This window comes from Nestor notabilis, unplaced genomic scaffold (assembly GCF_000696875.1).
Source record: "Nestor notabilis isolate BGI_N333 unplaced genomic scaffold, ASM69687v1 scaffold12943, whole genome shotgun sequence".
Lineage (NCBI taxonomy): Eukaryota > Metazoa > Chordata > Aves > Psittaciformes > Psittacidae > Nestor > Nestor notabilis.
Genome location: NW_009920646.1, coordinates 21,694 through 33,110, shown reverse-complemented (window position 1 = coordinate 33,110; position 11,417 = coordinate 21,694). Strand labels below are relative to the sequence as shown.

Sequence of the window (11,417 nt, the reverse complement as noted above, 5' to 3'; positions counted from 1 at the left end):
ATTCCCATGAAGTTAAATGCTAGGGGAGAGCCTCAGATGTTAATCACAACTGAATAGACTTAAGAACAGTCCTGTTGGCTCTTAAAAATGCTAGGTCAGCTAAGCTGCTGATTGCAGTTCATTTATGCTTGTTCAATATATCCCAAGGCCAAGGTGCAAATGCAGTCTGGGTTATGAGATGAAATGTGTGTGTTTTGTCTCAGTATCTACTAGATATGAGCTCATGTTAGAAAACCACAGTGTACTCCGGCATCTTTTAAGCATTGACTCTTGAACCACCCGTTGGTTTTGGTTTTAGGTTTCATAGCTTCCTTTCTGTTATTTGTTATCCCAAGCCTCACGCAAAGATTTATGTATTCCATTTATTAATATATCAAAATTGTACACTATGCAGCCCCCTGCCCCTTTGTTGAATGGTGCTGAGAAATATTCCATGTTTGCAAAGGCTTCATATAAATAAAATGAGGCAAATGTGAGATGAGGTGTGGGACAGCTGCTAGCCACAGATGAAAGAACAGATATAAGATAGTTGCATCAGTGGGTGGTGATGTAAAGGGTGCTCTTGGATTCCCCAGCAATGCAGTAGAACAGGTGGGAGGGACAGCTGTTTCTGAAAAGGTTTTTTTATCATTGCTTTTATTATCTTGCACAATGTATCACTGAGGCTGCTTTGCTTATATTAATGTACCTAAATCTAGGTATTTCACATTTTTGCATATTGCTCACCAGCTTTTAGTGCTTCTGAATACTTTCTAAGTTCTTGAGATATCTCTAATATAGCTGCATAGTACATGAAATACATTTTCTGAAAGCACAGGCCACACAATCATCTGAACTTGGAGATTTTTAAGAACAGGTGACACAGACATCTTATAAAGTATTTAAGTGTTGTTTGTGCTGACTTTGTGTGCAAAGGTAGGCTCCAAAGATGCCTCCCAGATCTGTTTAGCTGTGACTCTTAAGTCACTGCATCACCTTTGTTAGACAAGAGATCACAGTGGGTTAGTGCCATGAACAGGGGGCTAAAAGCTTTTTAACTTCACAAGTAGAAACACATTAGTTTACTTACAGTGAATATTTCTGCATCATTAAATTGCACAGGCTGTGTAGTTTCTGTGAGAGATTCAAGACAAGGATTACAGGTCTAGTATATATGTCAGCATGTAAATAGATATATACGTCTCTTGTTATAGAGAGCATTTTAATCATAATGGGTTTGGAAAAGAGAAGTCCTCACTTTTCCATGTAACATAAACATACTCAAAAAAAAAACTTGTGGTATTTGCACCTGATGAACCTCAAGAGAAAATAGACACAACTGCATTACAGCTGAGCTTGTACCAGCACCATTTGGTGATCCCCAGTTGGGAAGCTGACTCAGGAGGGAAAATATTTTGCCTGAGAATATCCTGGTTTAGATAGAAACTGTTTTACAAAAATAAATATTAATGTTAGAGTTTAATTTCACATATTTTATTCCATGATGAGAGCTTTCAGGAAGGCTAGAAAGGGAGTCAGGGCTTCATAAGAGGAAGTGCCCTTCATTCTCATCTTCTTAGCTGGAGATGATGCATTTGAAGGCCGCTTTACGCAACGGTTGCAAAAAGGAGCCTCCCAAGATAAAGAACGTTGTGTGCAATATTCATATTCTCTAGACAGTTCCATTTCCCTGGAATAATAAAAGCATGGAGATAATTTAGTGGCTACCATTCTTGTGACTTTCAAATGTTTTTATGATTTCCCAGTGGCTATGGAATAAACACCATAAATATGGACTGAGATCATATTTTCAGCACCTGGGGACATTACAGGGCTTCAGCTGTATTTAAGAAAACATGATCATGGCACTGAATGAAGGCTAGTTTAGTTTTTCAGGCTGTCAGCTAGTCAAGTGTGCATATAACTATTATCGGTACAAAAAACAGCAAAAGAAAACAATCAGTTGCTCACCCCACAACATCCACAACATTTGCAGTCCCCACAGATTGTTCCAAATAGGCCGTTCACCACTTGAATACCACAGAGCACTGCCTGGATCCCACTCATGATGAGCAGCAAGGAGAAAAGGGTAAGGTTCCATGGGACAATGTTTTCAGGTGACTCACACATGTCCCACAGCGTGTGGTTAGCAAGGTAATCCCTGTGAGGGGGGAAAACAGTTATGGAGAATATGGTGTTAGCTCACAGAGAGCGGGTCTGTCACAAGCTGTCGCTGTTGTGATACAGCTGAGCCTCTGTTAGTTTTAATTACTGCAAGAAATAATTTCCATTATTGCACTGGTGCTACGCATCTAGAAGATAATTTTGGTTTAGTTTGTAGGTCAGTTAAAGCAATTGACTGGGGAAGACTGCATTAAAGATTCTGAGGCGGTGAGGAGTTTACTGCTCCCTTTGGTCTGTTCTGCTCAGGCCTGCTCTCCTTGGTAACGCATTGTACCCTGTTTTCAGTTGGACCTTTGCTGGCTTCAGCCCTCAGCAACTGGAGTTTTTGGGGTTGCTCATGTTCTTTACACAACCTCTCTGAAAGAGATAAATATACGTGACAACAAATGTGTTTGAGCTGCAGAGCGTGAGGAACAGACAACTTCCAAATTCCATAACCAAGATAAAATATTGATACTAATTATTTGCATGCCATCAAATTTCAATATAAGATGTCACTGCTGATCATCTAGGTGGAATTTATCCCCATATACTGCTTATCATCCCAGGAGTAACCTAGAAAGCTGTGTATTTCTCTTTATGGACTCCTTTGAAACTCACTAGTTTTAATGGTACTTGCTATTCTTCATATCTGCTCTTGAACCTTACTTAGTATTGCTGTGTGTTGCTGGGTCTTCCAGGAGCTTCTATCTTGTAGACAAATGGTATAATTCCCATTTTCATACAACATATTTGAAAGTTAAATCATACCACAAACTTAAAATGTGTAACTTCTTTTTTTCTGATTGTCTTGTCTTACCCCTCCTTGAAAGGATAGGTCCACTCTATCCCAGTGTTGCATTTAGGGCCTCTGTTTAGGGCTACTGCTGACAAAACAAAGCAGTATCCAGCTCCTGCAACTCCAACTGCAGCAAATATTATGGAAGAAAACATCTGATAAAAAGAAAAATCATGTTATTTTTGTACTCATTCAAACAATGAAATGTACCCTACTAATGTGAATGTATATTCCCTGAATTCAGCTCTTAATGGGCCTATGCTCTGAACAGCTGAAATATATTAGATCACGATTATGTAACAGATGTGTAACACATACCTGCACTGGTATTTAAAAGCTTTAAAACACTTGGCACCATTTGTCTGAAGGCAGGAGGGGTGGATGCTGCCACAGTAGATGGCACTCCTCCCCTTCAGATAGTGTTTGTCCAACAGTCTTTGTCTTGTTCAAGGTCTTGCGTTTCACTGAAGGGGAAGTCTTTCTCAAGACATACAAGCAAGACTGAGGTCTTGGACCACTCAAGCCATTAAAGAAAATAATCTACAGTATGCTTTACAAGTTAGCTTTGGTATCTTGGTCGCATTTGTAGCAAGTAATTCTATTTTTCCTTCCTGAGTCTCCCCTTCAGGTTTCATATTGGTATACTTTATCTCCTTGCAGGTACTTGTCAGCATTAGTTGTAATAGTGCAATTGGAATGGATTGGAAAGGACATCTTTATCTTTCTGGCTTTCCATTATGGCAATTTTATATCCTGATATGAAAATAATCTGATATACTGATATCAGATACGTAATATGATATGTACTGATATGTAAATAAACATACTGATATGTAATAATGCAAAAAGTAATGTCCTGCTTGAATTCTGAAGCACTTGTAGCCATAATAGTTTGTAGGTAGAGGTAGTGCTTTTTATTGGATCAAAGAGATAGAGGTAGAGGAAAAAAAGATGACTGTCAGCTTTTGTTCAGACCTCATCATGAGACTCTTGCCTTGACTGTTGACATGCATTTTTATGTTGGTATAGCTAATGGGGCTAACTTAAACATTATGTTTATTTAGTAGACGTCATAGTAACAGTGTTTCTGCTAACATACCAGACCAAATTCAGTTCTCAGTCATACTGTGGTAAGGCCACTGGGACTCTTTCAGTACAGCATACTTAGTACTTGTGACTGCATTAATACACCCAGTTTCTCAGTCAACTGAACTCTCACGAGTCCTCACAAGGTTCTGCACTGCAGGACGTGGGTTGCTGTATGGGCAGCACCGTGCGCATGGCTCTGCTTACACATGGCAGTGGGAGCGCAGGCACTCACCACTGGTCACCCCCTGTATAACTGTGAGCCTGGTTCATCTGCGTCGCAGAGATGTGAGTGGCCCCCCAGCAGCAAAACATTAGTAATTTTGGTAGTCCCCGAGTTATATGTGGTCTTCAAAGCTAAACTAAGATATGTTCACTGCTAACAGAACATTGATAATACAGTGTGGTGAGGAGAAATATGTGGCTCTATTCCCCCCCCCCCCCCCACCCCAAAGGTCCACCTGGTTTGTTGGAATTGCATGAATACAGACAGCATCAAAGACAGTATTTAGGGAAGGCTCCTTGTTAACCTCATAGTCGTGATTCTTTTCCTATGTGCTTTTTCCTTTTTTTCTTTCCCCCCCCCCAGTTGAAAACTTGCTTCTTGGTGAAAAAGTGTAATGATCTACTTGAGCCAAACTATTTTGAAAAGACAGACTTTCCTAATAGAAATATATGTATTTTTTCTTTAATCTCATTTTTAAACCAAAATGCTTGAAATGTTTATTAGTATCTGAAGGTATCCATTTAAAACTTTTCACTTCTCATGTGAAAGGAAGCTACAAATTCAAAGTGGAGCCTGGTATACCCAGCTTTAAGTAGAAGGTTTAGGTGGCCTCTCAGCGGTCTCTTCCAACCTGAAATTTCCTATGAACCTAATGAGGTACTTGCAGCCCAGTGTCTGGGCTCAATGAGTTGGGAATGTGTAGTGCCCAACTGTCAGAATAATTTTTAAAACTGACAACAAAAAAATGTCTAAAAAGAGAACTGTCATGCCCTGCAAAACAAAGTGCAGATCTTTCGGAAATTAGGTTTAATTGTGATAGCAACTGTAAGTATCTTATGATAGCAAAATACACCAAGTTGTTGTACCTGTGGCACAGAATCAAAGGCATAATGCATTTTTTACAGCCTGCTATTTCTACTTTCCAGGGCTCAGACAAACGGCAGGACTTTGTGTCCTACACTCTGGTCTGTATCTGTACGGTCTCTCAATGACTGTGAGCAGAAGATACATATATCGGTAATAATTTAGCTTGTACTTCTTTGCAGTGTTTCTTCTCACTTACCGCAAACCTCTTTCCACAGCCCTCATTACCACAGCATCCACAGCAATCATTATTCTTAAGGCCCAAAAATACCAAGGCAGGAAAGATCATCTATCAATAACAAAAATACAGTTTGAATTAGGATGAATTCAAGTTACATTTGCTTTTAAATGTAACAGTTCTATGTACTATTTTTTTTTCTTATCACTAAATTAAGCTACTTAATGCAAAACTGTTGGATCACTTGTTTATCACTGAAAATTTTGCAGTTGTGGAACCTGCATTTGAGGTACTGAGGAAATTCAGCAATGCAAAGTCATGGTGTGGGTGGGGGGAAAGGTGGGAATATCTGAATTTATATACTCACCAATACACCAGATCCCAAGATCCCTCCGAAGTACCAGACCTCATTTGTTATGTGCATATTGTCGTCAACAATTTTTCCTCCAGGGAAAAACAATAAAATGTTAGCGAGGGTACATAGCACAGCCAGGGGGATTAGAGTGGTTCCCAGGCACTTAGCACAACTTCCTGTGCACATTGCTTTTTTAAATAAATGGTAAACGCAGTTGAAGGCAGAGGAAAAATCTCTCAGGTGTTCTCAGAACTGCTGTATAAAAAGGAGCTCCTCAGTGTACTTTACAAAATCCGGTTTCCGACGTGTCTTTAGAGGAACTGAGCCTGTAGGATGCTCCCTTCAGAGATGTTGCTGCAGTTGACCAGAATCGCAGCGTGCTGGTTATTTATACATTCTTGCAGCCGTGATGTCAATTTTCTGAACGTCCATAAATGAAATTACGTTCAATGCAGCCTCTCATTTTACTATGACAACCAATAACCTCTGTTAATCTTTTACTAACATGGATGAGACACTTCATTATCTGAGCTCAGGTCATGGGCAGATATCCTTCTTAGTTCTGGATCATAGTTTTTACAACACACAGTACTTCTTCATGCTACAAAATACTTCTTAGTAAAGACTAACATGAAACACATAAATCACCCAGTATTAAGAACAGCTGTGTGCAATGAGAAAGTTCTAGTGAATTTTCTTTGGGAAAGTCGAGCTACTAATTTGTTATTCTGAAGCACTCAAACAATTAATAGATTTGTAATAGGTAATGAATTTTTATGGAGGCAGTGCTTTGCAGCTGGTATCTCTGGAAGGCTAATGATCAAAAGAAGTTTCAGTGGACTTGCTCTTTATATTGTGTCACTTTGTGTTCTCTAAGGATAATGCGTTCCCTCAAAGCCCAGCATTTCATTTGCACTCAGGCAAAATTTCCGCTTAAAATTATGCTGCATGTGGCAGACAAGCTCAGAAGCTCAAGCAGAGCCTCAATGGCTTAGCATACAACATTTTATTCAAGCAAGCACCTCTTTTAAGCCAGACTGCAGATATTTAACAGGAACTGGATACCTTCTCTATTATATTTATACTTGGTGTATTGTCTAGCAATCTTCATTCCTAGCAAATAGTGATAGATGCAATTCCACTGCCATCCCTCTATGGGCATAAGAATTCCATGCATTTTGAGATGGACAAAGTTTCCACTTTGCTCAAAGGATAAAGCTCAGGAAATTTTCATTGAAATTTGAAATAAGCTTTTAAAGATGTTTGAGCCTTTATATCCATATTGTGGATCTCTGTTGAATCTTCAAAGACAGGCAGCCGAGAAATATCTAAAATTTTACTTTGTACAACTACAAAATCCCTTGAAGTTCATGATACTGAACTGTCCAAAGCTGTATTGAACTGCCTAGAGCTATGGCTTCAGGTTAGGCGGCAATGCTGAATAAGCTGGTTTTCTCAGCCACCATCCTTACAGAAATGACACTGAAAGAAATCCAAGTCACTATTCATCTAGACTAATGCTTTAATCTGCTTCATCACAAGCTATACCAGCAATTGTGCAGATACAGGGAAGCCAGGATAGCAGGGACAGGGATACCTTGAGCCACCGCCAATGCTCAAGAGCCAGAGCAGCTTTAGGCTTCTTTGCAGAAATAGAAGGATATAAAGCAGTTTTTTCAGACCAAAGGGTCAAATGTAATGGTTCTAGGTGAGTATCTTTTTAAAGTAACAGTAATAATACTAGAAATCCTATTTAATTATATATGCAATTCTTGTAGTCATGAGGTGCAATTGGAAGGGTTGTCAGCTTGTGAGAGGGCTCTCCAATACCTTTTTTTCCTGAAGGTGCCAATAGGATTGAACACAGACAGGTACTCTCTCTGATAGATAGTGTATTTTGGGGTTCTAATGTAAAATATGCATCAAACATAAAGAAAATTAATTACCATTAACCTAGATGTGGCACCGGGTACACTCCTGTTATTTTCAGTAGCTAAATTCTGTCTAACTTCAGGCAGAAAGGATAATGGTCTTGGTTTTTTGATTAAAAGATGAAACTATGAAACCCATTTTCATGTCAGTCTTTAGACATGATTTTTGAGCTTCATGTTTGCTTCAGGGAGCCTGCTGTCAGACTAAGGAAATTATCACAGCATGATTTAACCTTTGCAGGTAAAAAATCAGCTCACTTATTTACTATGTACTCACTTGGGCTTAAGTGGAGCAATTTCTCTAAAGAAATCTTACTTTTTCCGAAGTGTTCTTCTCTAGATACTAGAGATTAACTGGGCAAATGCTAAAGGCTTTGACGGGTTAACTGGTAATCAGGTCTTTCTGATGTGTCTATTACTTTAATTGAAATAAGTATTTACATAGATCAAGGAAAGTAGGAAATACTAATAGTTTTTATTATTGAGAATTTATGGAACTCCCAACACCAGTCACTAAAACAGTTTTTAATGGCTTGGAGAGTAAAAATGGTGCTTCAATTACAGAAAGACTACTAAGGAAAAATAACATTGTCATTGAGATGCCTGTGCAATATATGCCAACTTCTCTATTAAGGAGTCTCTCTGGAGTATGTGTCTCAGAACAAGGCTACAAGAAAATACTATGTTGCCAGAAACAAAAAAGTAAATCTGAACTGAGGTGACTGAGGTCAAATTATATAAAAGCAATAGAATAAACTTTATTTTTTTTCTTTTGTGATGATACTGAATTTTTCAAATGAGCCCCAGATGCTCATAGAGAGGGTTGAAAACCAGTGAGGCTGCCCAGCAATGTTGCTGATATCTCCAAATTATCTCTGCTTGGAGATGTTGGGTTGATGAGACTTATTCACCAAAATGGTAAGTGGAGCCAAGTCTCACAATTTAACTTTATCTAACCTTTTATGGGTATGAATTCTTAAGGAACAGTATTTTGATGTAATCTGTGACTTACTTAAGATGGATGGAAATAGGAAATGGTCTGAAGTATCAAGCTATGAAAACTGAGTGAAAATGTAGGTAATTTGGCTTCTATTACCAGGAAGCCATGCTTTACAACAGTGCAATAGCTATATTTAGCTTCTCTTCCTGTTTCATACTCCATAGAAGACTCCACTTCCATATGCTGGAAAGCCTGCTGAAAAGATACAGGTAGTCAGTAAACACACTGCCAGTCTTCTTTGGCCTCACTATCTTAAGAAAATCTTGGTGATGCTTGTAAACCATTCTTAGAAAGTACCATACTCTTGGATGACTTGTGAGCCTCAAGATTAATCATACTGCAACAACGTCACGCAGGGTCACTGTTCCTGATTCTATTCTCTGATAACTCTGAAAACCATTCTGATGAGGTGAAAGTATGTGTATTGCTCAGAAGATGCAGAAACTGGGGGGTAGGATAGGAAAAAAAAGATGTATCTAAACTAGACATGAGCATTTGGAGGTTACCCCCTTTTAACTGTTTTGGGATTTTAATTCTTAAACTACAAAACACCAAAGCAGAAATCTAAGACATTGGAAAAGCCTGGGAGGTGGAATAATATTTGTAAAAACAAGTGAAGCACCAGGCCTTACACTACAGAATCACTAGATTCTAGAATCTAGTCCTAGCAAAAAAAGTCCTAGAGTCACTAGAACTGCAGAATGCTGAAGTCAGCTCTTTGTCCTTTTTCAAATGGGGGGGGGGGAAGCCGGGAAACAGCACAGATGGACAGAACAGTAACTGGATCAGATCCATCTCTTTTCCACCCAACCCACCTATAACTACAGCACTGATTTCAGTAGAAATAGATCAGATTCACATAGAGATGTATTTCACATCAGAATACATCAAATCAATGTTTCAGTCGTATTCAGCTTATTACATACAGATTAGATGGCCCATTTATAAATACAAAAAATCAGACTCTCGAGAACTGCTCTTAGGAAATTTTTCTTTCATATAGGTAGGAATTTATTTACTGCTGTAGTCAGCACATCCTCTTCTGTGATCTGCCTGCTGCACACTGACTTTGTACAGTAGTATTGCACTTTGGCATGAAAGACCTTTTAATGAATCACATACAACAATGAGAGGTGAACATTTTATTGGTCATTCAGCTACACACGTATGACATGCCCATGTCATTCATTCACCTACAGCACATAGAGTTTTCCAAACAAACTTTCTGAAAGATTTTGTGCTTAAGAGTGGTGTTAGCAGGTGTATAAAATTTGCAGCTAAGCTCAGTTCCAGGGCAGTACTTCTTATTTGCCATTCTGCCTTCAACAAGAGCCTGAATGAAAGGTATTGTGGCAACCTTCTGTTAGTAACATACATATTAGAAAATAAAGGCAGTCGGGTTTGGTTGCAAGGGGGTTTTTATTATTAACTAGTTGATAAGTTAATTCTGTTACAATTACATATTCACAGTCCAAATTCTTCTTCCATGTCATGAGATGCTTGCGTAATTGAAACAGTAGATAAATCAGTGAATCCAGAGATGAGACGTTGTAGACTGATAAAGATGCATGTCCACGAATCTGGAAAAATTCTTGGATTGCAGAATAATGAGAAACACCAGTCTGTTGTCTTTAGGTTGTATAAACAAAGGTGGAATAAATAGCCTGTCTAACATATGTGGGATTAAAAGGTTGATTTTATATATATTCTGTGATTTCTGGAAACTCTGCTATATGGTGTGAGGCTGTTTGCAGGAAAGAATGGATTAGAAATGCTCTTAATTTTTAATAGCCCTCTTCACTGAAACATTAAGTCATGCCTGTAGTGCTGATGTCTGTAGTGCTAAGCAAACTCATGATTCCTGAGAAAATCCCACTAGTTTACCTTGTAAAAAGAGGTCAGGTATTTAGTAAGACAAATTTTGAGTGGCTTCTCAAGTTTGCGTATAATGCAACATGGATGGAGTCCACAGGTTCTTGGTGCAGATCTAGCAGAACAGCTTGGATGGTGGCAGTGGTAGTTCCCAGTGGAGTTGAAGATCCCTATCAAGCATAGTGCATTCAGTGCTATGGGCACAGGCAGCTTTAGGAGGAGCCCGTAACTGATGATTCATTGAACAGTTTCTGGGAGTTGCGCTGCACTGAGTTTTCTTGTTGTGCCATTGTGATTCCTCTTTCAGCCATCTTGCAAGGCTGTGAACAGCATAAGCTGTTTGGCCTGTTTTCAGAAAGCATGACCCTTTACACCCCACTCTGCTCAGCCACAGCAATTGCCTCTGCAGGTTCTAGGAGATGCCTGCAGCCAACCCCATGCTGCTTTGGTCTGTGTCATATATAACCTGGGAGCTGAATGTGTCTGACCATTGCCTCGTGGAGCAGACACTGTTAGAGGCATTGCTGCTGATTGTCAGCTGGGCCCTTACAGGAGAGAGGAGCATCTGGTCCTATGGCTGTAAAAGCAGCATGCTTTTACATATGACCACTGAAAGAATTTTGAAAGGTTCATAAATTTAATGTTTCAGTCCAAGGAGGACAGTTACTATGCAACAGAAAAGCAGGCAGAGCAACAAATTAAGAAGTCCTGACTGATAGCCCAGTCTACATGTGGTGTTCAGTAGGATGTCAGGCCAATAGAAGCAGTTTTCATTGTTTTCTACAGCCTGCTGTTGCTTCTGTGGCAAGGATTCAGAACTTGAAAACTCTCTATACTTTACCTGATATGTTAAATAGACTTTCATGACATTCCTAGTGGATAGAGAGCATGTGTAATCTGGCTCCCAGTTATAGCATAGTGACTCAGTAACAGGCACAGGGAAAATATTTGCTGTAGCTGTACC

At 39.2% G+C, this 11,417-nt stretch overlaps 1 protein-coding gene across 1 annotated transcript; it reads right to left on the bottom strand.

The window, feature by feature from the left end:
• Positions 1-1,651: 1,651 nt before the first annotated feature.
• TM4SF4 (transmembrane 4 L six family member 4) lies at positions 1,652-5,836 on the bottom strand. The gene is made up of 5 exons (XM_010010772.1): positions 5,663-5,836; positions 5,317-5,406; positions 2,963-3,096; positions 1,951-2,140; positions 1,652-1,669 (listed from the first exon to the last, which is right to left on the bottom strand). Exons 1-5 carry the CDS (start codon positions 5,834-5,836, stop codon positions 1,652-1,654), a joined length of 606 nt encoding a protein of 201 aa, XP_010009074.1.
• Positions 5,837-11,417: the final 5,581 nt, after the last annotated feature.

Coding starts and splice junctions, on each gene's coding strand:
- TM4SF4 (XM_010010772.1), bottom strand. CDS start 5,836: ATGTGCACAGGAAGTTGTGCTAAGTGCCTGGGAACCACTCTAATCCCC. Junction 5,407..5,662: donor TCTTGGGATCTGGTGTATTG/GTGAGTATATAA, acceptor TGTTATTGATAG/ATGATCTTTCCTGCCTTGGT. Junction 3,097..5,316: donor GCTGTGGAAAGAGGTTTGCG/GTAAGTGAGAAG, acceptor TCTTTTTATCAG/ATGTTTTCTTCCATAATATT.